This window comes from Meles meles, chromosome 12 (genome assembly GCF_922984935.1).
Source record: "Meles meles chromosome 12, mMelMel3.1 paternal haplotype, whole genome shotgun sequence".
Classification (NCBI taxonomy): domain Eukaryota; kingdom Metazoa; phylum Chordata; class Mammalia; order Carnivora; family Mustelidae; genus Meles; species Meles meles.
This window is the reverse complement of record NC_060077.1, coordinates 35,705,501-35,732,264: the sequence shown is the minus strand read 5'-3', so window position 1 is coordinate 35,732,264 and position 26,764 is coordinate 35,705,501. Positions and strand designations below refer to the sequence as shown.

General features: G+C 40.8%; 1 protein-coding gene across 4 annotated transcripts in view; it reads right to left on the bottom strand.

Moving 5' to 3' along the window:
• Positions 1–26,764, bottom strand: part of PIEZO2 (piezo type mechanosensitive ion channel component 2) — a 456,862-nt gene that overhangs the window by 215,528 nt on the left and 214,570 nt on the right. For all 4 annotated transcript variants that reach the window (XM_046025850.1, XM_046025845.1, XM_046025846.1 and 1 more), the window contains exon 4: positions 18,709–18,751. In XM_046025850.1, coding sequence (XP_045881806.1) covers positions 18,709–18,751 — 43 coding nt within the window. The remainder of the gene's footprint in view (positions 1–18,708; positions 18,752–26,764) is intronic.

Here is a 26,764-nt window from a genome sequence, read left to right as displayed (position 1 = left end):
TAAGATGGAGAGCAAAGAAGAAATCTGAACCCCATGCCTATATCTGGCTATTAGCATAATTCCCCCAAACATTCCATTTTATAGACTCAACATCCAAATTTTACCTCCATATCAAACAGTGTGAATTTCCTGCCTATTATTCATCATGCTGTCCACACCAAGACTTGAAATCTTAAAGTGATATATTATACAGTTCATTTGTTCCTGTCACTAATGAAATCTAAAACGTTCCTGCTGGTACCTCTAATTTTGTATAGAACAAAGTGCCAAGGTAACCACTTGAGAATTTAGATTTTTAGTTCAAGAATGCACTATTTTTGGTAGGACCTGATCTTTATCACTCATTAACTCGAGACTATTTATATTAGTCATAATGACCTGATTTAGTGAAGATCAAGATTACAAATCAGAAGATCTTTTTTTCCAACCATATTTTAAAAGAGAAATTTTAATGAGGGACTACATCTTTTTTCCGCCCTAGAAGAAAAATAGGTCTGTTCATGAAATACTTATTAAATGATACTTGAATTAAAAAATTCGCTTTCTAAGTTGGGAGCCCAGTCCTAGGGCAAAGCTTTCAACAGCCTAAGAAATGTAAATCACCCCCTTTCGTGATACACAGGCATACACACACACCTGTGTACATACATTAGTCTGTAGTTTTTAATCTGTTTCTAGTATACAGAAGGTATTTTGGCAGATCAAAGAAAACTGCAAATTTGATCAATAGCACAAGAAATGTTTCATGAAACAGATGACATGTTATCACAGAGATCACAGAGGTGGAATGCCTAGATTTAAGATTTTCTAACTTTTCTTCCAGTTGTGTGTGACTTATAGACACTTTTTACGCACTGAATGTCTGGTTCCCTTCAAAGCGCATATGTTGAAATCCTAACCCCCAATGTGATAGTATTAAAAGGTGGGTCTTCGGGAGGTAATGCGGTCATGAGTGTGGAATCCCCATGAATGGGATGAATGCCCTAATAAAAGAGATCCCAGAGAGTTCTCCTGCTCTCTTTCTCTCTCCTTTTTAAATTTATTTTTTTATTTTATTTTATTTTTTAAAAGATTTTGTTTATTGGGGTGCCTGGGTGGCTCAGTGGGTTAAAGCCTCTGCCTTCAGCTCAGGTCATGGTCCCAGGGTCTTGGGTCCGAGCCCTGCATCTGGGTCTCTGCTCAGCAGGGAGCCTGCCTCCTCCTCTCTCTTTGCCTGCCTCTCTGCCTACTTGTGATCTCTGTCTGTCAAATAAGTAAAAATCTTTAAAAAAAATTTTTTTTTGTTTATTTGACACACACACACAGAGGGAGTACAAACGGGGAGCGGTAGGCAGAAGGAAAGGGAGAAGTAGGTTCCCTGCTGAACAGGGAGCCTGATGTGGGGCTTGACCCCAGGACTCTAGGGTTATGACCTGAGCCAAAGGCAGCCGCTTAATTGAATGAGCTGCCCAAGCACCCCTCTATCTCTTTTTTAAAAAAAGATTTAATTATTAGAGAGAGAGAGAGAGAAGGAGGGAGAGTGGGGAGGGGGGGTGGCGGGTAGAGAGACAGAGAGAATCCCAAGCAGATTTGCTGAGCAAGGAGCCAGACTCATGGCTTGATCCCAGGACTCTGAGATCATGACCTGAGCCAAAACCAAGAGTCGATGGCTTAATCTACTGAGCCACCTAGGCACCCCTCTCCAGCTCTATCTGCCATGTAAGGGCACAGTAAAAAAAAAAAAAAAAAAAAAAAAAAAAAAAAAAATGGCTGTCTATGAACCAGGAAGCATCCTTCTAGCAGACACTGCATCTGCCAGGGTCTTTATTTTGGCCTTCTCAGGGCCCAGAACTGTGAGCAATTAAAGTTTGTTGCTTAAGCCACTCAATCTGCCGTATTCTGTTACAGGAGCCTGAATAGACTAAAACAGGAGAGTTAGTGTCTATCAAGAATGAATGGGACCTCTATCTACAATCTCATGATGAAATGCAGCTCTCTCGTGACAGTGAGTTTAGAGAACATCTAAGACAGAATTCTGGTTATCTTACAGGTGTGCTTTGGAGCCAGTACTTTATTTAGACTAAGATAAAATCATTCCATTGGTCTTCATCATAAAACCGCAGTCTTCTCTAATGGTATCTAAGGGGCCTCTAGTCACCACAACCTTGCAAGTCTTTGACACATCTGTTTTGATCCCAAATGGTCACATCCCCCTGCGCTAGGCTGGTGGTGTGAACATCCACAGCCTCCTTGGAAATGGAAAACAGGGGCAGGTACGCTTCTGCCCCCACATTTGCACCCAGGGCATGGAGCTCTCCAACCTGCCCACAGCATGCCTTTTTCCCTAAATTCTTTTACGTTGAGGGCTCCAGTCAGCCACCAGCAACTAATCTGAGGCCCCTGGATATACGGTTATGGAAAAGCAATATGCTTACTTCGTACTGTGGTTGGTTCTTTCTTTAATGATACGTTTTTGAAAGGAAAGAATAAAGGGAGAAGGAGAAAATATTTATTAAACAAAACAAAGTCTCTTTGTGCCAAAGATTCTTTGATACACGCACGTTACACGCATCTGAGAAAACTCTCAATTCTGTGACTTGAACAAAAGGTCAGCAAATGTCTAAGAATGATGGTGGGATGCAGGGAGACTCAACCCATCTCATTCTCTGGTGTTTTTCCAAGCTTGCCTCATTGTTTCAAGGCAAAAGGTGTCCAGGTGTTTGTTTCTGGTTGAATGGTTGGTGTTCTGAGAATAAATTCATCGTCTACTACTCACAAGCCATGTGGCCACTGGGTGGAGATACTTTAGTTTCTCTATGTGCAAACTCTCATGGTGCTAAGAGCCACTGCAGGATTGTGGATAGAGATGATGCACACACAGTTATGTCTGTAGTGTTCGGCTGAATATTATTACTTACACAAATAAAGACATAATTATTCTTACTAAGTGGTGGCAAAACGAATCCATTAATAGTAAAATTCTATTTCATCGAACTTGTGAAATTTAAACACAGACCTGGATTTTGACCCATGTCAATTTTAAAAATCCTCTTTCTAGCTTTTTACTTGATTTAACTGTGCCTTCATATAACCATCTGCAAAAGAAGGGAGAGGTTCCCTCTGGGGACTCAGGAGTTACAAACTGGATGATTCTAAGACTCCAGTTTAACTCCCAATGCCCAGGGGGTTGAGGGGGGAGAAGAAATAGTTGCAGATTTACCACCTGAGAAGGAAATCCAGGACATCCTCATCGAAAACAGGGCTCTTGAACTGAGAGGTTCACGTGCTGTGCTGTGCTGTGCTGTACTTCCGAGGCTCTTTGAATGCCCTGAACCTGCATGCAAAATTTGTTGTTTATGTGGGTATGGATGTTTCTGGAAATGAGTCTCTTACTTTCACCAGATTCTCTAGCAATCCATGACATGACACCACCCATGCTCCCGTCCAAGAACTTATAAACCAAGGATTTCGTATTACAAATACTAATAGTGATGTTTTGTACTCATAGAATAAATTAATACCAACGATAAAATTGGAATCCAAGCTTTCTAGTTTAGCGTCAGTTAGTGCTGGTATCTTCCTTCAGGTCTTCCAAAGGCCGACCTGGAGCAGAGGTCCTGGGTGCAGGTGGCTTATTTGGGAAGCCCTCCTGGAAAGCACGAGGATGTGACAATGAGGGATGGAGAAGGAGAGCAGCCCACGGATGTGTGCTGTGGACAGGTTGCTGCTGAAAGGGCTCCTATGAGTTGCCCCGTGGATTATCTAGGGCAACCCCAGCACCTCTCCACTTACTTCTCTGCTGCTCCCCGACACTTTCCGGCCCTTCTATCTCAGGCCCTTCCAGTCCGCCCCGCGTGCAGTCGGAACAAATTTCCAAAAGGGTGGAGAAAGCCCTGGGGCAGAGAGCAAAGTGTTGGCGGCACCAGAAGGAGAGATGGCAGCCAGAGAGTGGAGTCAGCCACGTGGATGTGGCCCATTTCAGGATTCTTCTCTCACACAGCACACCCAATTACCCACCAAGTAGTAACTTCAAACTTTACAGCCTAAAGCACATTCGGCATACATTGTCTCTATCCTGTTCGGTTATCCCCGCCTCGGTTCAGACATGTGCAATCAGTCCCCTGAACTCCTGCAATGCTTTTCCACTGATCTTGCTCCTTGCTCCTTTAAGTCACTCTCTGGCCTGGACTGCACCCATGGGACCCTTCTAGAAGTGCATCTCACAGTATCTGCCCTAGGTTTCCCACTCTTCGATGGCTCCTGATACTATCAAAGATGATCCAAACCCCTTGGCATTCCTGTTGGGTTTTTCACCCCTTCTCAAGTTCATGCGCTCCATCTCTAACATCCGATGGGAGGTCTCTAATAAGTTGGCGTTGCAAACCCTGCCTGGGCCATTCCTGAAGTAAAGCTTTCACAAACCACTCTGCCCCTGCCCTGCCCCCACCTAGGCAGCCAGGCTTCGGCTCAATGCTGCCCCAAGCACCATTGCCCCCCACCCCCGAGCTTTCTTTCCTCCACTCTGTATCACTCGTATCATTATTGTTGTACCTGGTACATAGTGGCTGCTCAAAACCATTTCAAACGACGGCACTAACCAATAGCACATAGTCACCATGTTATATTATACATATGGGTGGTGTCTTCTATAAGACTGAGACCCTGTCCTCCCATCCCCTCACCTCAGCCCTCAGCATAGGAATAATAATGTGTGTCCAGCAAATGCTTGTCAAAATGAAGCATCATAAATATTGGCATGGTGGACTGTGAAAGAACGGAAAGTAGAGTCACATAAAACCGAGTTATTATCTTACCTTTGACCACCTAGCTGGGTGGTCTTGAGTAAATTACTCAGCCACTCTGAGTGGCTTTTCTCACTTATTAAATGGGGTAATCTACTCAAGTAGATTATATTACTACTTCTAAATAGATACTCTCCTTATCCAAAACAGTCGTATACACCGCTGGCTATTCCCGTGTGCCTACAGTGTGCCTCTGCGGGAGGCGTGTGCTGCTGTGCCCACGGACCTTGAACTTGGCCACATGACCTGTCCCAGCAAGGGAATGTGAGCAGATGTGGCACATGTCCCATCTGAGCCAACACTGAAAGAGCCCCATCTCGCCTTGGCCATCGCAACCTTCCCCAGCTACAAGAAGGGCATATGCTCAGTGAAGGTGGTTTCAGCCTAGATCCCAGAATGAGAAAGGCTCTTCATGGAGGAGAGCCACAGCTGCTCCATAGCCTTGGAAGCCGACATCGAATATGAACCAGAAATACACCTCTGGTCTTGTAAGTCACTGGGATTTGAGCTTGTCAGGTAGCCTAGCCTAAGTCAGGAGAAAGCACTCCAGAATGTTGTAAGAATGCATTAAATCAGAAAAGCCAAGCGCGTCCCAGGCCGGCGTTCCATATGCCTTTTAAAAACTCAAATCCCCGCTTTCCCTGTCATGTTCTTCTGAAAACCCAAATCTAGCTCAGAGGTGGGCACAAAGTTGGGATTCGAAAATAATCAAATGATAAGTGAATAAACACATCAGTTGGGCTTCATTTGAAAACCAAAATACAGACACATCTTTTTCGTCCAGTCATTTCCTGCATATAAATTACCCTTACAAAACTTTTTTTATTATAATTTCAAAATAGCTTTCTAAAGCTTCCAGGAATATTTCTATGCAGTCTGAAGGAATTAAAGACTTGCCTGGCTCATCTTTCAGAAAGCCAACACAACAACAGGTACATAATTTAATTGAGAAACATCTGTCATGTATGTTTCTATCATGTATGTTTCACCTTGACTGCTACAAATGTGATGGCACATTGCGGAAGCCCAGGTACGATTTCCTTTGTTCAATCCCAGAGACAGTGAGATTAGAGCAATGGTGTGACTTGGATTGAATGTGTTTTCCCCTTTGCATGCTTCTCTGAGGGGCAGTATAAAGAAATACTTGTCTTGATCTAAAAGACTAGGTACGCAAAATTATCCATTTTATCCTACGGTCCTATGACCTTAACTTAAAAAAATTCAGGAAAATAGAGCAGTGACTATAGAAATTGATACCTCTGTTTCTGTCGTAATTGATTCCACTTAACCATCACATTTCTTGGATACAAGTTTTCATATAAAAAAACACATCATAAATCCATCACTGGAGTGTAGCTTTGCATTCTTTTCCAACATTTTACATAGCATTATCTGTAGAAACACCATTAATTTCAATAACACAGCTAATGAGTTACACATAAAGCTGGAGGGAAAAAAAAGTTAAAAATTGGCCTTGCATTTCCTAAGGAATCTGTTCATTCTCCAAAGGCAATAGAAACTATAATTTATCAGGAAGAGCAGATTCCACGGGCCTGGGCCAATAGAGAAACGACACACTAATATTTATTTGAAAGGCCGTTTATTTATCAAACACTTATTAAGTGCCTATTATTTGCCACCTCCTGAGCTGACCCTAGAGATTATAAGATGACCACACAGAGGTTCTGCCCTCAGAAGGATAGGTCTAATCTAAGACACAGACAAGTACATATAAGATTATGAACATACCCAGTGGTTTTGTTCTAAAAAACAGTAGGGAATGGGAAGACAGAAGAGGAACATTAAGGTGGTGGTCAGTGGAGTTAGGGGAAGGCTTTGGGAGGAGGTCAGGGCTAGGCAGGAACAACTACAGTATTCTGAAAGGCACCATAGGCAAGAATGGGGCGACGCCAATGAAACACGGTACAAAGATGTTTCCTATGCCTTCCTCTGGTTCTGTTGCCACAGAATCGGGTCCTCACTCATAACTTCCCTATCCAACCGTTTCACTTTGCTGACCTACGTGAGTTAGGTGCAAGGTGTCTCGGTTAAAAAAACAGACACGGGGCGGGGGGGCAGTGGCACCTGGGTGGCTCAGATCATTAAGAGCCTGCGGTCAGCTCAGGTCATGATCCCAGGGTCTGGGGATCAAGCCCTGTACTGGGCTTCCTGCTCAGCGGGAAGCCTGCTTCCCCCTCTCTCACTTAACCTCTCTCTCACTTGGTCTCTTTCTCAAATAAGTAAAATCTTAAAAAAAAAAAAAAAGAAACACAAAAAACAAAACACAAGCCAGTCTCAATCCTATTGTAGAGATCCCATGATGGGGAGAAGCTAAGGCGGAACCCAGAGCATCAGACTCAGTCCTTTGCAAAGAGAGACTCAGAATACTCCATGTTAATACAGAGGTGGGCAGATTAAGTCATCACTCACACCGATGCACAGAATAAAGCCACATCTTCATCCCTATGCTTTTAGCGATGAGCCGGCCCTAACTGCAGCCTGTCCTCTCCTCCCCCAGGGCCGCTGCCATGCAGTGAAAAAGAGATGCAGGAACCCTGGTCTCCTGCTTCCCAAGAAGCCCACTCTTGCATAATGACTCCCCACCAAACCCCAGGGCCCCGGCCTACGGAGGGCTCGGTTCTGTACTTGAGACATGTCTGATGATCTAAGCACACAAGAGTGCCCTGGGCACCGGGATATTGAGACAGTCCAATCCTTTCCACGCTCCTGGACTTCAAGGTCCAAAGGAAGAGAAACGTGGAAAATAGGTCAATGCAATGTGTCCATATGTCACACGGTGTGAAGTATAAAATAGGTCCACATTTCATCCACTGAAATATGGTCCTAATACACCCTCGTGGAAGAATGCATGACATATGATGGAAAAGGCGGGGCACTGGGAGGAAGCCATCAGGAATTTCACGAAAATAATAATGTTTACACCTAGAATGGTGGGCGGAAGGACCTTATAGGAGAGATGGAAGGAAGGAGCCTGATGATAGATAGGCTGTGGAAGGCTGACCAGTCCCCAAGAGACAAACCATGGTTTTTGAATTATGTCTACGTTGGGGGGACCCTTGGAATATTTGTGTTTCATCAAAGCAGACTGTCTTCGGGGTGATTTGTCTTTTAAAATATTCTTTGAAAAGGAAAGAGACTTCATTCCACAATCCAAGTAGAGCATCAAATAAAGTCACAGGCAGACCTGGGAGTAATAATGTCATCTGAGGTTCTATGCTGATTCTACAGATTCGTTAAGAATACATTCTCTGCGTTTTAAGTAAAAAGGGGCGAGAGATCAGTAAAAGATTAGTATTTTAAAACAGGCGGCAGTAAGATTTCCCAGAAAGTAGGAACTTTTATTTCTTTTGGCAACTTACTAGGTACAAGCCTATTTACTTGCTAAAATATTTTCTTCTCAGAGGAAAAGTGCAGCTTTGGAAAGAGATAAACCATTTCAGACCTTGCTCAGAGCTTACGGTGATAGATATGACTAGCGCCTTCTGCTATTTCTACCTCTTTTTTTAAAATTTAAATTCAATTAACCAACATACAGTACATCATTAGTTTTTTTTTTTTAAAGATTTTTTTTTTATTTATTTATTTGATAGACAGCGATCAAGTAGGCAGAGAGGCAGGTAGAGAGAGAGGAAGGGAAGCAGGCTCCCCGCTGAGCAGAGAGCCCGATGTGGGGCTCGATCCCAGGACACTGGGATCATGACCTGAGCGGAAGGCAGAAGCTTTAACCCACTGAGCCACCCAGGAGCCCCACATCATTAGTTTTTGATGTAATGTTCATTGTATCATTAGTTGATCATAACACCCAGTGCTCATCACGTCATGTGCCCTCCTTAATGCCCGTCACCCACTTACCCCATCTCCCCCACATCCCCTTTCTGCAACCTTCAGTTTGCTTCCCAGTCAAGAGTCTCTCATGGTTTGTCTCCCTCTCTGATTTCTTCCCTTTCAGTTTTCCCTCCCTTCTCCTATGATCCTCTGTGCTATTCCTTATTCTCCACATATGGGGAGAATTCTCCGTAGTAGAATTGTCTTTCTTTGACTGACTTATTTCACTTAGCGTACAGTGAGCAAAACTAAGAGGCAACCCACGGAAGGGGAGAAGATATTTGCAAATGGCATACCAGATAAAGATCTATTTCTAGCTCTTGTTCCCTTGTTGGATACATGGCAGACTGACGCCTCTTCTTCCCCTAAGTTAGCGAGCTGATTCTCTTTGGGCCGTAGACAGTGAGTTCCAGTGACCAATGCCACCTCCAGGTGGAAACATTTAGGAGCTGGTGCATATGGATGTTCCCCTTCTATGCTTAAGCAAACTCAGAATCATCGTGTTGAGACAGAACTGCAAAGAGGCTGAAGTCAAATAATGGCATGCCATGGAAAAGGTAAGCCTCCCCATAGATGAATCTGACTTCTTCATTAGACTTTGCATGAGTGAGAAAGGAACAGGTGTTGTATTAAGCCACCGAAAGCGTGGCCCATCTCTTTGCTGAGATCCTTGTTTCTAACTTGCAGAGTATCAATGAATTCATGCCCACACGCATCACTTTAATGGAGACTGAGTGACTGTGATTTACAATCATAAACTTAGACAATGTGCCTAGGAAGGTAAGATTTCTGGTTGAGACCAAAATGTTGGGTACAGATTATTTTTTTCTTTACATTAACAACAAAAACAAAACAACAAAAAACCCCATGTCCGCTTTTATTATGCAAATATAGATATTATATTAGCAGGAGTGGGAAGGGAGTATAGGAGGTCCCATCTAAGACACATGAACCTACATCCTTCTTGTATTACAACACACTCCTGTAATGAAGTCCTAAAATAAACTCCTGATATCCCCCCACAGAGGGGCAAGATGATTGTCTGTAAGGTAAACAGAACATACTTTCTTGAACCACATAAACGGTGAGGATGTGGACTTATTCTGAGATCACGTATATAATCCCACAGATTCCAGAAAGGGAATGGCTGAACACCGTCTCATGGCAAGTGTTCCTGCAAGGACAGCAAGTAGGACAGATCCCGGGGTCTTCCTTTCAGTTACAAAATGTACAACAAAGGGCATCTTTGCTTTCGTATTCTTGGAGAAGGCTTTGAAGCTTTAGCTGACTCAGTCACTTCTTTTCTTTAGATGTGGCTACTTTAATATAATCTGCTAGCAAACAGATTGATGGGCTAACTTCAAAGAACATAACGATGAGAGGATCAATATCCCAGTACAACTGCTCTAAAGAACCAGATAGCCTCATTTAAGACATAATTGGAATTCCCTTTAAGAGAGAGAAGAGGTTAAAACTCCAGAAGAAAAAAATCACAGCCACATTTAACAGCACTGCCTGACACAGTCTTTGCAACTGTAAATGCACAATCACCTCTAAGATCAATATTTGTTCTATATTTTAAGATGCAGATGCAACACAGAGAATGCTCGCTGTGCTTCCGGGAGAAGACAGAGGATAATCTGGGAAAACCCAACATTACGTTTTAAGGTAATGTCTAAAAATCAGGATGATCACGTGGCTGAGATTATGGTTCAAAAATAAAGCATTGCCCTTGATATACTCCTTAGCGATACTTCTATTTGTGCATCTATTGGGAAGTATAACAATTTTAGGGAGGCATTGTAACATCAACTTTATACTGTCTGGCTTTATTCAAATGAGAATATCCAATAAGGTTATGGCTTAAGACCACGTGCCCAGAGGTACAGGGATAAAGAAACGTAAAACAACATTTTAAAAAAAGGACCTCTAATCAAGATTTTAGGGTGTTCTGGTGTAAAAATCTTCATCTTTGGAACTAGGCAAAGTAGAACTGAATGTAGGTCAGTACTAATGCAGGTCAATGGCCATGATTGTATGTGTAGGTTACTTGAATTCTTTGAGTTTCTTTACCTGTGAGATGGCAACCAGAGTCTACAGTATGTGGTGGTGGGGAGGGGGTTATGGGTCAATAAGTGATGGCCAGTTGCCTGTTTTTGTAAATAAAGTTTTATTGGAATACAGCCATACTCATTGTCTATGGCTGCTTCCTGTTACAGAGGCAAAGTTAAAAATGACAACAGAAAACCTAAAATGTTTACCATCTGTCCTTTCTGGTAACTGGTGGCCTATCTCTCCCTGGTCTGTGAGGTTGTTGTATGGATTAGAAATTATTTAACATAGTGTATAGTACATGGTAGCTGTCTTGTTAGATCATTATTTAAGTAAGGGAAAGATGAAGGTCATATAAGCTAGGAAGAAAATGTTTCAACTGCCAAATACCGTTGATCAGTGAATCCTTAATCATCTGAGAAGAAGCTCTTACCCAAAGTGCTTCACTTAGTTGACAGAAAAGATCTAACCTGTACTTTACTCTATGGAAAAATGATGCAGGATAAATGCAAAGTAAAAGGACAATAAGATACTGTTTTTCACCTATCAGAATGGCAAAAATCTCAAGTCTGACAGCTTACTTTGTTGGTGAGGCACTGGGGAAATGCTCTCATGCATTTTTACCAGGAGTGCAAATTGTTGAAACTCTACGGAGTGAAACTTGGCAAGATTAGCAAAATTCCAGATAATTTACTCATCAATTATCCTTGGGAATCTAATCCCTAAGATATCTGGCAAAAGCACAAGTGTGCACAGGGTTATTCATCACAATATTTTTCTGTAAGAGCAAAAGACTGAAAATAGCCTGAATGTGCCCCATGAGGTACTGGAAAAGAAGGAGTTAAAGCAAGTCATTTGTGATCCATTTTTCTCTGATTACCAAAGAGATACTGGGGTTGGGGGAAGAAGGTAAGTGACCTGATTTAGCTTCTTATAAACATATGAACTAGATATGGGACAAATAGAATAACTAACTAATTACTTATTCATTTGTTTGTTTGTTTATTTATTTTATTTTCTCGCTAGGAAGAGTCCTCATCAAGCAAGAAAACCCTGGTTTGGGGTGTTAGGATAAACAAATCTTCAATCCATAGATGGATGAATTAAGACTCTCCGGAGAATGTCACATGAGCTCTTCAAATTTCTTAGGTATAAACCTGGAGATGTTGCAAAATCATGTTTCCTGCTATGTGAGGGATTTGAAAATCTCACTGGACCAAAAAGTGTGTATAGATATAGATACAGATATAGATGTAAATAGAGATATAGATATATATATGTATGTATAGTATGATAAAGAAGAATAGGGCAAGGTTACAGGTATATGCAAGTATGAGCTTGCATTGTGCAAATAAACACCGGAGGCTTAAACCAAAAGCTCATAACCATATAACTGGGGGAAGGAAGAAGGCGCAGGACATAGGGGCAGGTGACACATGTGACATTTCTCGGAAAACACTTCATATATATAAAAACATATAATTTGTACTTGGAGACACATAAATGTTATATATTCAAAAATAAAATGAGATTTTAAAAAAATCCCTTAAAATTGAAAACGTTCTGAAACAAAGGAACCAAATTATGTATAAAAGTTAGAATATGAGAGGAGTCAAGATGGCGGAGAAGTAGCAGGCTGAGACTACATCAGGTAGCAGGAGATCAGCTTGATAGCTTATCTAAACATTGCAAACACCTACAAATCCAACGGGAGATCGAAGAGAAGAAGAACAGCAATTCTAGAAACAGAAAATCAACCACTTTCTGAAGGGTAGGACTGGCGGAGAAGTGAATCTAAAACGACTGGAAGATAGACCGCGGGGGGAGGGGCCAGCTCCTGGCAAGCGGCGGAGGAACGGAGCGCAAAATCAGGACTTTTCAAAGTCTGTTCCACTGAGGGACATTGCTCCAGAGGCTAAACCGGGGTGAAGCCCAGGTGGGGTCAGCGTGGCCCCAGGTCCCACAGGGTCACAGAAGGATCGGGGGTGTCAGAGTGTCACAGAGCTCGCAGGTATTAGAACAGAGAAGCCGGCTACAGAGACAGAGCCGAGGACTGAGCTCTCAGCTAGGGGTTACCTTGAACTGATTGCGGGCTGGGTGAGCTCGGAGCACGGCTGGAGGCCAGGGATATGGGAGTGATTGGGCGCTGTTCTCTGGGAGCGCACTGAGAAGTGGGGCCCCGGGCTCTCGGCTCCTCCGGGCCGGAGACTGGGAGGCCGCCATTTTCATTCCTGTCCTCCGGAACTCTACGGAAAGCGTTCAACTCTACGCCAACAAATTTGACAATCTGGAAGAAATGGATGCATTCCTCGAGACATATAAACTACCACAACTGAACCAGGAAGAAATAGAAAACCTGAACAGGTCCATAACCAGTAAGGAGATTGAAACAGTCATCAAAAAGCTCCAAACAAACAAAAGCCCAGGGCCAGACAGCTTTCCAGGGGAATTCTACCAAACATTTAAAGAAGAACTAATTCCTATTCTCCTGAAACTGTTCCAAAAAATAGAAATAGAAGGAAAACTTCCAAACTCATTTTATGAGGCCAGCATCACCTTGATCCCAAAACCAGACAAGGATCCCACCAGAAAAGAGAACTACAGACCAATATCCTTGATGAACACAGATGCAAAAATTCTCGCCAAAATACTAGCCAATAGGATTCAACAGTACATTAAAAGGATTATTCACCACGACCAAGTGGGATTTATTCCAGGGCTGCAGGGTTGGTTCAACATCCGCAAATCAATCAATGTGATAGAACACATTAATAAAAGAAAGAATAAGAACGATATGATACTCTCAATAGATACTGAAAAAGCATTTGACAAAGTACAGCGTCCCTTCCTCATCAAAACTCTTCAAAGTGTAGGGATAGAGGGCACATACCTCAATATTATCAAAGCCATCTATGAAAAACCCACCGCAAATATCATTCTCAATGGAAAAAAAACTGAAAGCTAAGATCAGGAACACGGCAGGGATGTCCATTATCACCACTGCTATTCAACATAGTACTAGAAGTCCTAGCCTCAGCAATCAGACAACAAAAGGAAATTAAAGGCATCCAAATCGGCAAAGAAGAAGTCAAACTATCACTCTTCGCAGATGATATGATACTATATGTGGAAAACCCAAAAGACTCCACTCCAAAACTGCTAGAACTTGTACAGGAATTCAGTAAATTGTCAGGATATAAAATCAATGCACAGAAATCAGTTGCATTTCTCTACACCAACAACAAGACAGAAGAAAGAGAAATTAAGGAGTCAATCCCATTTACAATTGCACCCAAAACTATAAGATACCTAGGAATAAACCTACCCAAAAAGGCTAAGAATCTATATGCAGAAAACTATAAAGTACTCATGAAAGAAATTGAGGAAGACACAAAGAAATGGAAAAATGTTCCATGCTCCTAGATTGGAAGAATAAATATTGTGAAAATGTCTATGCTACCTAAAGCAATCTACACATTTAATGCAATCCCTATCAAAATACGATCCATTTTTTTCAAGGAAATGGAACAAATAATCCTCAAATTTATATGGAACCAGAAAAGACCTCGAATAGCCAAAGGAATATTGAAAAAGAAAGCCAAAGTGGGTGGCATCACAATTCCGGACTTCAGGCTCTATTACAAAGCTGTCATCATCAAGACAGCATGGTACTGGCACAAAAACAGACACATAGATCAATGGAACAGAATAGAGAGCCCAGAAATAGACCCTCAACTCTATGGTCAACTAATCTTCAACAAAGCAGTAAAGAATGTCCAATGGATAAAAGACAGTCTCTTCCATAAATGGTGCTGGGAAAATTGGACAGCCACATGCAGAAAAATGAAATTGGACCACTTCCTTACACCACACATGAAAATAGACTCCAAATGGATGAAGGACCTCAATGTGAGAAAGGAATCCATCAAAATCCTTGAGGAGAACACAGGCAGGAACCTCTTCGACCTCAGCTACAGCAACATCTTCCTAGGAACATCGCCAAAAGCAACAGAAGCAAGGGCAAAAATGAACTATTGGGATTTCAACAAGATCAAAACTTTTGCCCAGCAAAGGAAACAGTTAACAAAACCAAAAGACAACTGACAGAATGGGAGAAGGTATTTGCAAATGACATATCAGATAAAGGTCTAGTGTCCAAAATCTATAAGGAACTTAGCAAACTCAACACCCAAAGAACATATAATCCAATCAAGAAATGGGCAGAGGACATGAACAGACATTTCTGCAAAGAAGACATCCAGATGGCCAACAGACACATGAAAAAGTGCTCCACATCACTCGGCATCAGGGAAATACAAATCAAAACCACAATGAGATATCACCTCACGCCAGTCAGAATGGCTAAAATTAACAAGTCAGGAAACGACAGATGCTGGCGAGGATGCGGAGAAAGGGGAACCCTTCTACACTGTTGGTGGGAATGCAAGCTGGTGCAACCACTCTGGAAAACAGCATGGAGGTTCCTCAAAATGTTGAAAATAGAACTACCTTATGACCCAGCAATTGCACTACTGGGTATTTACCCTAAAGATACAAACGTAGTGATCTGAAAGGGCACGTGCACCTGAATGTTTATAGCAGCAATGTCTACAATAGCCAAACTATGGAAAGAATCTAGATGTCCATCAACAGATGAATGGATAAAGAAGATGTGGTATGTATACACAATGGAATACCATGCAGCCATCAAAAGAAATGAAATCTTGCCATTTGCGACGACGTGGATGGAACTAGAGGGTATCATGCTTAGTGAAATAAGTCAATCTGAGAAAGACAACTATCATATGATCTCCCTGATATGAGGATGTGGAGATGCAACATGGGGGGTTAGGGGAGTAGGAGATGAATAAATGAAACAAGATGGGATTGGGAGGGAGACAAACCACAAGTGACTCTTAATCTCACAAAACAAACTGAGGGTTGCTGGGGGGAGGGGGGTTGGGAGAGGGGGAGTAGGATTATGGACATTGGGGAGGGTATGTGCTATGGTGAGTGCTGTGAAGTGTGTAAACCTGGTGATTCACAGACCTGTACCCCTGGGGATAAAAATACATTATATGTTTATAAAAAATAAGAAATAAATAAAAAATTTTTAAAAGTTAGAATATGACCACATAGGAGAAAAAAAGAAAAACTTACGTAACCTAAGTTTTGAGTCTTTAGTTGTACATCTTTAATGTAATATAAAATGAAGACTGACAGCAGATTTTAAAACTTCATTTAATATTCCTGGGGCACTGGGTTGATAAGTCAGTGAAGTAATCAACTCTTGGTTTGGGCTCAGATCATGATTTCATGGGTTGTGAGATCAAGCCCAGGGTCAGGCTCCATGCTCAGCGGTGGTGGGAGTAATGCGGGGGTTCCTGCTTGAGAGTTTGTCCCTCCCCCTTGCACATAACTGTAAGTAAACACTCTCTCTCAAATAAATAAATCTTTTTAAAAACCAAACAAAAATTTTTTAAACTTTGTTTAATATTTTTATTATGAGTGGTAATATTAGTATTTATATTTTGAAATATATATATATTAAAATAAATAAGTCTTGTTAAGAACTACAATTTTTAGTGAAAAAGAAAATAAATGGAAATATAGTGCCAGAGAAATTAAAAATTCTGTAAGGTTATGTCTGATTTGGAAATAATGTAAGAATTCAGGTTATTTTTTTATTTAAAAAAGGTATTTGCAGGACACCTGGGTGGCTCAGTCAAACATATGACTTTGGCTGGGGTCATGGTTCCTGGGTCCTGAGATTGAGCCCTGCACTGGGCTCCCCGCTCAGGAGGGAGTCTGCTTCTCCCTCTCCCTCTCATCCCCACCCCTGCTCATGCTCTTGCTCTCTCAAATGAATAAATAAAAAAATCTTTAAAAAAATAAATTAAAAGTATTTTCTAGCTCAGCACAGAAACATGACAGTGCAGATACAATGGCCATCCCTAGTATTTAGGTTGTGATTTCAAAATACCATTCTCTATAAAGAAAAGAGGGTTCCTTGCCAGGTCTGGAAAGCTGGATGGGCTTGTACATCTAGTTGTTCTAGAACCAAAGAAACTATCAATGACTGGTGGTTCTGTGTCAAAAGGACACAAAGTCAGTGTGAAGTTGTTCCCATGACCGAAAGGGAATAAAGTGAATATAAATGCAACAGGGGGCTAGAATTACATGATAAACAATACCACAAACAGACAAATCCAGAATGGGAGACATCCTTCCAACAACTGACCTAGTTTCTTGACAAGTCGATGACTTGAAGAAAAATGAAATGAAGCTGGGAGGGAACTGTTACTCGAGATGTAACAAGACAGAATGTGTGGGCTTCAGTGGCATGATAATTCAAACCAGTATCTGCATGATGACATTTTTGAGATGGTCAGGAAATGCAACATTGACTGGATATTCTATGATGCCAAGGACTTACTATTATTTGCATTCCAAATGCAAATTTGATTCTGGAAGAAAACACCCACTTTTTTTTCAGAGATGTGTCCTCAACCTACGTAGGGATGAAATGACATGATGTCTGAGATTTCCTTTAAAATATTTTAACCCTACCCCCCAAGAATAGACAAAGGAAGTATGACAAGGTCCTATCGAAGATGGATAATGACATTTCATTTGTTATTCTCTTCCCTTTGCTTATGTGTTTCTCTTACTATGAAAAGAGAGTCAAGAGAAAGTTTCTTTGGGAAAAGATGACACACAAAATGAAGGATTGACATGATCTTTTATGCTTTATTTTAAGTCAGCCTGTGAGATCTGCCCATCTCAAGCCCAACTCCTGTAATAGCCTTCCTGTGAGAACTACAGTGATGGTGTAGACTTGGTGGGAGTTTAGCGAAAGAAATAAATCTTTTTTAATTTTAAAATTTTAAAGTAGTTTATTATTTCTTTTTTTTTTTTTTTTTTTAATTTATTTGACAGACAGAGATCACAGGTAGGCAGAGAGGCAGGCAGAGAGAGAGGAGGAAGCAGGCTCCCCGCTGAGCAGAGAGCCCGATGCGGGGCTCGATCCCAGGACCCTGAGATCATGACCTGAGCCGAAGGCAGCGGCTTAATCCACTGAGCCACCCAGGCGCCCCAGTAGTTTATTATTTCTTTAAGCATTTGGTCAGATTGGGATTAATACACATAAAAACACATTTTCAATATGATAAAAAGAACAAGTCAAAATCTGCCTTTAGAGTAAAAAAAGAAATTAAAATAATTTTTCTCATAGCTGTAGTAACACCACGAGCTCCAGATAAGACACTAAAAGCCACTGGGAGGGATCTGTCCCACAGGCTGTCACTGATTTCCAAGGCAGGTGGGTTAGTAACCTTACGGACCCTACCTCGACTTCATCTGATGTTATAATGAATCCATTTTGGGACTGCTTTTAGGTAGGAGTGCCATGATCTCAGCTTTTAACTTAGAGTGAATAAGACCTAACAATTTTGATGACTGGGAAGATGTCAATATCAATATATTTCTTTGTTCTAAAACAGCAGAACTAGGCCACCTGGGTGGCTCTCTTGTTAAGCGGTTGCCTTCAGCTCAGGTCACGGTCCCAGGTCCTGGGATTGAGCTCCACGTGGGGCTCCCTGCTCAGCGGAGAGCCTGCTTCTCCCTCTCCCTCTGCTGCTCCCACTCCTATTCTCTCATGCATGCACTCTTTCTCCAATAAATAAATAAAATCTTTAGACAAATAAAATAAAACTGCAAAACTGAAATGATATAGGCGGTAATAAAGCTAGAAACTTCCTGGAGTTCTCCAGTTAGACAACTCGCCTTTGATGCTCTTTCCTAGTTTAAGAGAATTTTCACATACGTTCCTTTATGGAAGGCAGGAATTTTATGATGAAAAGGGCTACTTTACAAGGAAACAGAGGCTCTGGGGACAAAATGATGACTGCCTCATGGGCGCACAGTCCCTAAAGCAGTGGTGGTGAGACCACAGATTTACCATCAGGAAATGAAGCAGGACATGAGACCCTGAAAGTGAAGACATGCCAACAGGCTAAACCCCGCTTACCTTTCAAAGCCAATCTGCCGAAATGTCTTTTCCCATGTGGAGCCTACAAACAGAAGGAAAGAACGTAATTAATTGATGCACACTAAGCACGCAGTTAGTTCTGTCCTGGGTTTGCAGCCCCTGGCAGATACTTGGTTTCAGAGTTAAGTGGGAGGATTTTTCCCTCAGATGCATCATTCTCTACCTCCAGTCCCCCAACAGCCCCTTTGGAGAACAGTTCACGTAACAGGCCATGCGACAAAGAGGTTTGTCATTTTCCTCTGGTCACGCTGTAGGCCACTAAATCATTCTCTAAACGTCTGACTGTGTCACAGTAACATGGGTGAAACTCTCCTGTCAAAATTAATGCATCAGCTTAGTGTAAGTTCTACTCTCTAAAATTCAACCTTTAATACCGTGGGGCCCATGGAAAGCTACATGGGCCTCTGAAGGCCCGACTCATACCAGGTTTTTATCTCATCATTGTTGACAGACAAGGATTCACATTTCTCTCTTTCTAAAGCTAAACATTTAAATCAGAAGACTCTTGAATATAAAAATGTTGTTTCCAGTGACATGACTTGAAGAACAGTATATCCAAATCCATAAAAGAACAGCTGGGTTTAAAAAAGAAAAGTTTTTCTATAATTTTTTCATGTAATACTTCTTTCCTACATTATAGGCATAATAATTTTCTGAGGACTTGATGTAAAGAAAAGTGCTCATATTTGTCAAAGACCCCCTTAATAAAAACTGCATTAATAAAAGTTAAGGATTGGTACTAACCCCTTAATTTTACATTTTCCATCAATCCATGGCAAAATTATTTTGATTTCAGTAAACACCCACCTAGCCCTAAATCTGTGAGTTCTGTTATGCACAAACTGCTTGATAATCACAGCAGATCATCACTATCATTCTGTACAATTTCCTTCTGCAAATAGGAAATGGTAGATTCAGCCTTGGGTCTCCAGAGGCAGCTAAAAATCCACCTTTCTTCTTTTCCTCCAATCACAGTTAACTATGTTGGTGCTATGCTTCTTTCTTGAGAACTCTGCTTTACTCTAATGTTTTACTGTCTCCTAGGCCTTAGTCTTCTGGGAAGACAGGCGATTATACAGTTTTTTCCCCAGGCCCTGTCTGAGGACTGAGCTAGTCCCAAGAGAGCATGAACATGGTGTTTCACTATGGGCTTTGGGTTCATATACTTGGTTATGATGAATCATTTTAAATAAGTATTATACATAATAAAGGACTGCCTTTTAGATATAATTACACACACACACACACAAATTTAAAGCAGATTCAGGCTTATCTCCTTGGATGAAGTCACTCTCATCCAAATTAAATTCCAATATGCTTTGCTGAGTAGGAGTGAAAGTCATGGAATTTTAGTTCACCAGCCCAGGAATTTCCATGGCTCCTGGTCCAGGGGAGTAGGCCTATATGAATGTCGTCTGTCCTGTGAATCTCATGCAAGACAATTCAAAGTCCCTATCTCAGGAATTCTTAGAAGACAATTAACCTGCCCTGGAGATACTAACAATTAAAACTCTGGCAAAACATAACATAACCTGAGTCAGAAACCACATAAAGACAGCTGGCAACTGCCTGGCCTGAGCAGAGAAGTGGGAGAGATTAAGTCTCTTGCCAAGTGAGAACCAGACAGTCTGAGCTCAGACCAAGTGGGAAGGGTCTAAAAAGGCTAGAGGGATTGGTGAGGGCGTTCAGATGCTATTCTTCTTGACTTGCTTCCAGGCAGAAACAAAGCACCTTTACATTTTTTCTACATTTTCATCCCCCCGCCACCCCAATCTGCTCAGTGTATTCCCAAATGGATTTTTTAAATAAATTTTTCAGAAAACCCCCCTTTTTGATAGACTCAGTCTATTATCAAGTTAAAATAAAAATAAATCATTTTGTGATACAGCACTATCAGGCTTTTGAACATGACATTTTAATTCAGACCTAGGTTCCCTCTTCACGTTTCTTGGAAAAGTAAAGTTACTCAAATAAGCAGAACAAGATAAGAGTTTTTGGTGCGAGACTTCCAGTACTCCTTAGAATAAATATTTTCAACCAATCAACCAGGCACAACAGAGATGACAGAAAAATGACTTCCTCCTAGTACCTAGATATTAATGTAACTGATAATTTGAGCATCTTACATTCAAAAGGCACTCATCTTTGTTTGCTGTTGATACTCTACTAATCATCTTACTGTGTTAGGTATAAGACTGAATAAATTAAAATATGGTTTCTGCCCTCAAACACCACATACCCTAGAGATTTGGGTTTTTATGTCTTTTGTGAGCACTTAGTCATGATGAAATGAGAAACGCACAATAAATGGAACAGACATATCCAGATCTTTTGGCACCACGAATATTTTTGGCAGCTCATTATTCAGTTGTTGGGGAATTCTTTTAAAACCATTAACCATGTTTTACATGGTAAGGTAATATTATTCTCTTTTGCTGGAGCAGTCCAACAGGGAGAGAAAAGTAGGGAAAACAAAAGTAGCTGGCAGACTTCCTTGATTCAACACTTTTTAAATGAGATTTATAATATGGAGAAGTCTAAAACATGTTACATTCTTCAGGAGAACAGCAACAAAGAAGAGGAAAATATATAGCACAGAGAAAGGGGCACGAAGCTTAGAGGGATTTTTTTTTTTTTCCTTTCCAATCGTAGATGAAGTTAGAAATAATGAATTATGATTCCTCACTTCCCAAACATCCCCAACATCCAACAACAGAACTGAAGTCTGGAATGGAGCATCATGGTGTCCAGAAGCTACAAACACACCCTAGACTCAAGGTTGTTCAGTCTGCAGAGTAAGTTCCCGTATCTCATGTCCTCGGTACCCAAGGTAAGAAAATGCCCTTTGGCACCCTGCAGCATTGACACTCCAAGGTGGGTGAGAGGGGACTGCCATGCCCTGAAGCAGAAGCACAGGACATTTCCTCATCAAATACATCAATCAGCAGTCGCTCTTTTACAAGCAAAACTCTACTTACCTCTTCTCTTCCTTCTCTCTTCTCTCTCTCTCTTACTCCCCCCATTTCCTATTGACCTCTGTAGATCCAAGCTCCAGTTCTTTTCAGAAGAGAAAGAAGTCATGGAAACTTTTTTGGGGGACCTACCTTCCCCCCACCAATGAGCTGATTCTGCTGGGGCTCCTAGTCTTACTACCTCTCCTGCCCTGTCCAAGCAGGCAGGGAAATCCAGGAGTTTTGGGACCCCAGAGCTCTGAACTTCTTTTTTTTTTTTTTTTTTATCTTTCACAAAATAGTTGGGAATGATCTTTTTTTTTCTTTTTTTTTCCCCATTTTATTTATTTTTTCAGCGTAACAGTATTCATTCTTTTTGCACAACACCCAGTGCTCCATGCAAAACGTGCCCTCCCCATTACCCACCACCTGTTCCCCCAACCTCCCACCCCTGACCCTTCAAAACCCTCAGGTTGCCCCAACCTCCCACCCCTGACCCTTCAAAACCCTCAGGTTGTTTTTCAGAGTCCATAGTCTCTTATGGTTCGCCTCCCCTCCCCAATGTCCATAGCCCGCTCCCCCTCTCCCAATCCCACCTCCCCCCAGCAACCCCCAGTTTGTTTTGTGAGATTAAGAGCCTTGCCATCCTTTGGGAGCTGTTATTCTTGTCTTGCCATCCTTCTTCATTTTCCTTTCCTTACTCTCCTTGCTGTCATTTGTCTGTCACCCTGATCTGGCTGTAATATGGAATCTAAAACAATTTTTTAATTCTACAAAATTTTACGTGTCTGATTATTAGCTTTAGTAGCATGCAAGAGCCTCTAATAGAAGTTATATCATCAAACACCTTCCCACACCACTTTCCATGCAGGACCTGTGACTTTCCCTAATTTCCTTGAGCACTCAGCATGCCCAGCAGGAGTTCATTTTGTACAAATAGTCAGTATAGAATGCCACATGCCAACATATCACTTGAAGATGAGGGCACAGGGCTGATTCATTTTTACTTCTAATTTTTTTGTAGTAGTTGTTTAAAATCACGGGACTTTACCTGCCCCCTGAAACAGACATTTGAGTCCCAGGATTTGCAACCAGGTCCCTTTCAGTTTGTAATTTTCTGTTTTTCATAAACATTAAGGAGACTGCAGAAAAATATATCTTTGTGTTGTAAATTGGTTACTTGTTTTATTATCACGTTTCCTCTGTGATTACTATTCTCAGTCATTCTTTCAATCAACTTGTTGCTCAGCTTCTAATACGAAAATAAAGGAACTGGATTTTTCCTCCAAGTTTCATAATGCAGTGGTGAAACTGGTAGCCAAGTGAGGCAGAGTTTCTTCTAATTGAAGTTTTATACCAAGTACATCTGAGATGTTCAGAGCCACTTGAACTTGGATCTGCACCTCTGTGTTTTTTCTAAATAATTAGCTGAAAAGGACTAATAATTCATAGGATTGGTAGATTTTTGCCAGCACATTCCTATAAAAAATGGAAGTATTTTTATATGTGGAAGAGGTTGCCAGGCAGTGGACCATGTGAGCTGGCCCAGAAATGGGTGATCAAACACAAATATCAGAAAATGATACTGCTTCAAAGTTTTCTGGTGGGAGCTCCATTTACATTATTTTTAACTTTTTTTTAAAAGACTTTATTTATCACTAGAGAGAGAGAGAGAGAGAGCGAGTGAGCAAGAGAAAGCACAAGCCCAAGCTGGGGGGATGGGGAGAAGCAGCAGATGAGCTAAGCAGGGAGCCCAATGTGGGACTCGATCCCAGGACCCTGAGATCATGACCTGAGCCAATGGCAGTCGTTTAACCAACTGAGCCACCCAGGCGCCCCTATTTCTAACTCCTACAAAGATTTTCACATCTAATCTAAGAGTTGGGTTTTAACCTTGCATCAAAGGTTGACCATAATGTGCAATTATGGGAGAAGAACAGATCTTCTCAATGGGCCAGTAGTGACATTCACTTCTCAAATATTAAAATGCCGTGGTGTTGAATGGTAGCTAAAATCTATTAAACCACAGAAATGGCTGACCATTTGATATGAACCCAAGTTATGCAACCTTTCCCACCAGTGAGTCTGACTGTAGCACTTTGGGTTAAATGGTGAGACCATTAAAATGTTCTGAGTCCTAATTCCCAGATGATATTTGTCATTAATTGGTTAAAAATAACTGTAAAAGAGATAAGGGGGAAAAACCTTCAGGATCCCTTACATAAAATTTTTCATATTAAATGACCTATATATATTTTTAAAATCATTTTCACCTCTATCTAGTAATGCCTACTGGTAATGCCCATCAATTCCTGCTCTGTCTTTAGTAACTAGATGATACAATCCTTTATGTACACAGTAACTGTCATTCAGTTGCATATTTGGGTTTTCATTTCACTTACCCTTTGTCAGTTCTTTTCATAATATGTCTTAGTTTTACGTCATCTAGGGTCGCCCGTTCATCAGTAAGGGTCAGAATTCTTCATTCTCACTAACAATATAATGTTTTATATAGATCATATGATTGACAATATGCTTTTCAAAATAAATAGCTTCATATTTTTCCTTATTTGTAAAATAATATACAGTTGACCTTGAACAATGTGGGGGTTAGTGGTGCTGACCCCCATGCATTTGGGGGGGTCCATATAACTTTTGACTCCTCAGTAACCTAGCTACTAATAACCTATTATTGACTCGATAGTCACATTACCTCTGTATCACATTAACCTCTATTTTGTATGTTATGTGTAGTCTAAACTGTATACAGTCTATACTGTATACTGTATTCTTACAATGAAGTAAGCTAGAGAAAAGAAAATGCTATTAAGAAAATCATAATGAAGAGAAAATACATTTACAGTACTAGATGTATTTATTGATGAAAATCTGTGTGTGACTAGACCCGTGCAAGGCAAACCCGTGTTATTGTCTAAGGGTCAACTGTAGATCATGACAAAACATGGAAATACTTACAATCTTTTATTTTTGCATGAACCCTACACATTATGACTCTCACATTCATACTTGTACATAGAAAATGGGAGTCATCTTATGTTGAAATTTGCCTTATCACTTAGTAATATATAATGTAACTCTTTCCATGTCAATAAATATAGGTATGTAATCATTTTATCACTCATATAGTATTCCATAATTTTTTAAAAATGTAAGTCTTTATTTTTTTTTAAAGATTTTATTTATTTATTTGACAGATAGAGATCACAAGTAGGGAGAGAGGCAGGCAGAGAGAGAGAGTCGGAAGCAGGCTCCCTGCCAAGCAGAGAGCCCGATGCGGGGCTCGATCCCAGGACCCTGGGATCATGACCTGAGCGAAAGGCAGAGGCTTTAACCCACTGAGCCACCCAGGCACCCCAAAATGTAAGTCTTTATTAATATTTATATTCTATCTACATTTTCGCTATTAACCATAAGAACATGTTGAATAACTTTTACATGTATCTTTGAACATTTGTTCCATTAGTGCTTCAAGATAAATTCCTAAAAGTAGAATTAATACATCATGATCTATGCATATATATTAATACAGTATATATTAATGTACATGCATATATGTGCATCATATTTGATAGTATTAATCAAAATTTCACCCCTAAATCTTATATAAAGACATGTCGTTGATTGAATTCAGTTTATGAATCATTTTCCCTTTAATACAACATTTTATTTTAATGTTTTACATTCTCATAATTAGTAAAGAAATTAAGCAAATTTCCTAGGTTTTTAAGATTTTAATGTTTTATATTATGAATTACTTGTTCATGCTCACTGCCCACTTGCCTATTAGATGTTTGTCTTTAATCCTATTGATTTATAACAACACTTTATATATTATAGTTCATAATCACAAATATGATAAACCTACAGGAAGTGAATTTGCTTTGTAGATTAAAATCCTGAATACTTATTTTATCTTCCTGAATAGAATTGATGAATGTTTGCATTATTAATCAATTTCTATCATTTGAGCTTTTCAGTTTTTCAGTTTGCAAGTCTGTTGCCCCAGCAGGTGGGAACAAATGTTACATTTGTTTCTTTGTATCTAAATATCTCAACTCCAGGAGGTCTTGAATGAGATAATACACGTTTTATGCTGTCACTTGAGTTGACTGGTCGGTCTGAAACAAAACCTACTACCAGTATTCACTCTTTGTGGAGACTAGGGCAAGCCTATTCAGAAATATTCAGCAAATCTATTCACAAATCTGCCACACTCTTCTCTATGAATGGGGGGTGTTAAAACACCATGAAAGATTTTCTTTTGAGAAATTATCTTCAAAGTACACTAAAATGAAATGTAACTACTAAGTAATTAATCCCCCCATCAAAAAGTGGATTTTAAAAGATAATTGTTGAGCTTAAGGTTTCTGGTTTAAGATTGGATCTGGGGCACCTGGTTGGCTCAGTTGTTGAAGTTCAACTCTTAATCTCAGGGTTGTGAGTTTGAGCCCCACGTTGGGTGTAGAGACTACTTAAAATCTTAAAAAAAAAAAAAAGATTGGATTTTATTGGCAGTCTGTGATGTTTCTTCTACCAACTTCCAGTCAAATAGCCATGGACACGCTGGAAGTGAGAAACACACACACACATTCACACATACACACACAGAGTAAATCTATTTTCAAGAATCTCAAAGGAACTTTCACAAGTAGGTCAACTGAACTGAACTGTGAAAATCAGCCTGTAGTGTTCTGTGCATTTGTCTCCCATGGAAACCAAACAAACCATCCAGCCCTCCAGAAGGTAAAAGTATGTTCCATTCTCTTTCCACCATACTCCCCCTGGTTCAGAAACACACATCCATACAGAACAGAAAGTGGAAGTTGTGCCTTCTCTGCACAGAAAGCCTCTTCCTGAGACTGCTGTCCCTGTCATTCTCACCATCCTTCCTCGCCTGCTCTCCCTGCCTTCCAGATCTTTCCACATCCACTCCAACCCTCGGAAACAACTGACAACAAGGGCGCGCGCGCGCGCGTGTGTGTGTGTGTGTGTGTGTGTGCATGTGTATATTTGTTTGTGTATATTTGTGTTTGTGCATACATGTGTGCATGTGTGGAAAGTGA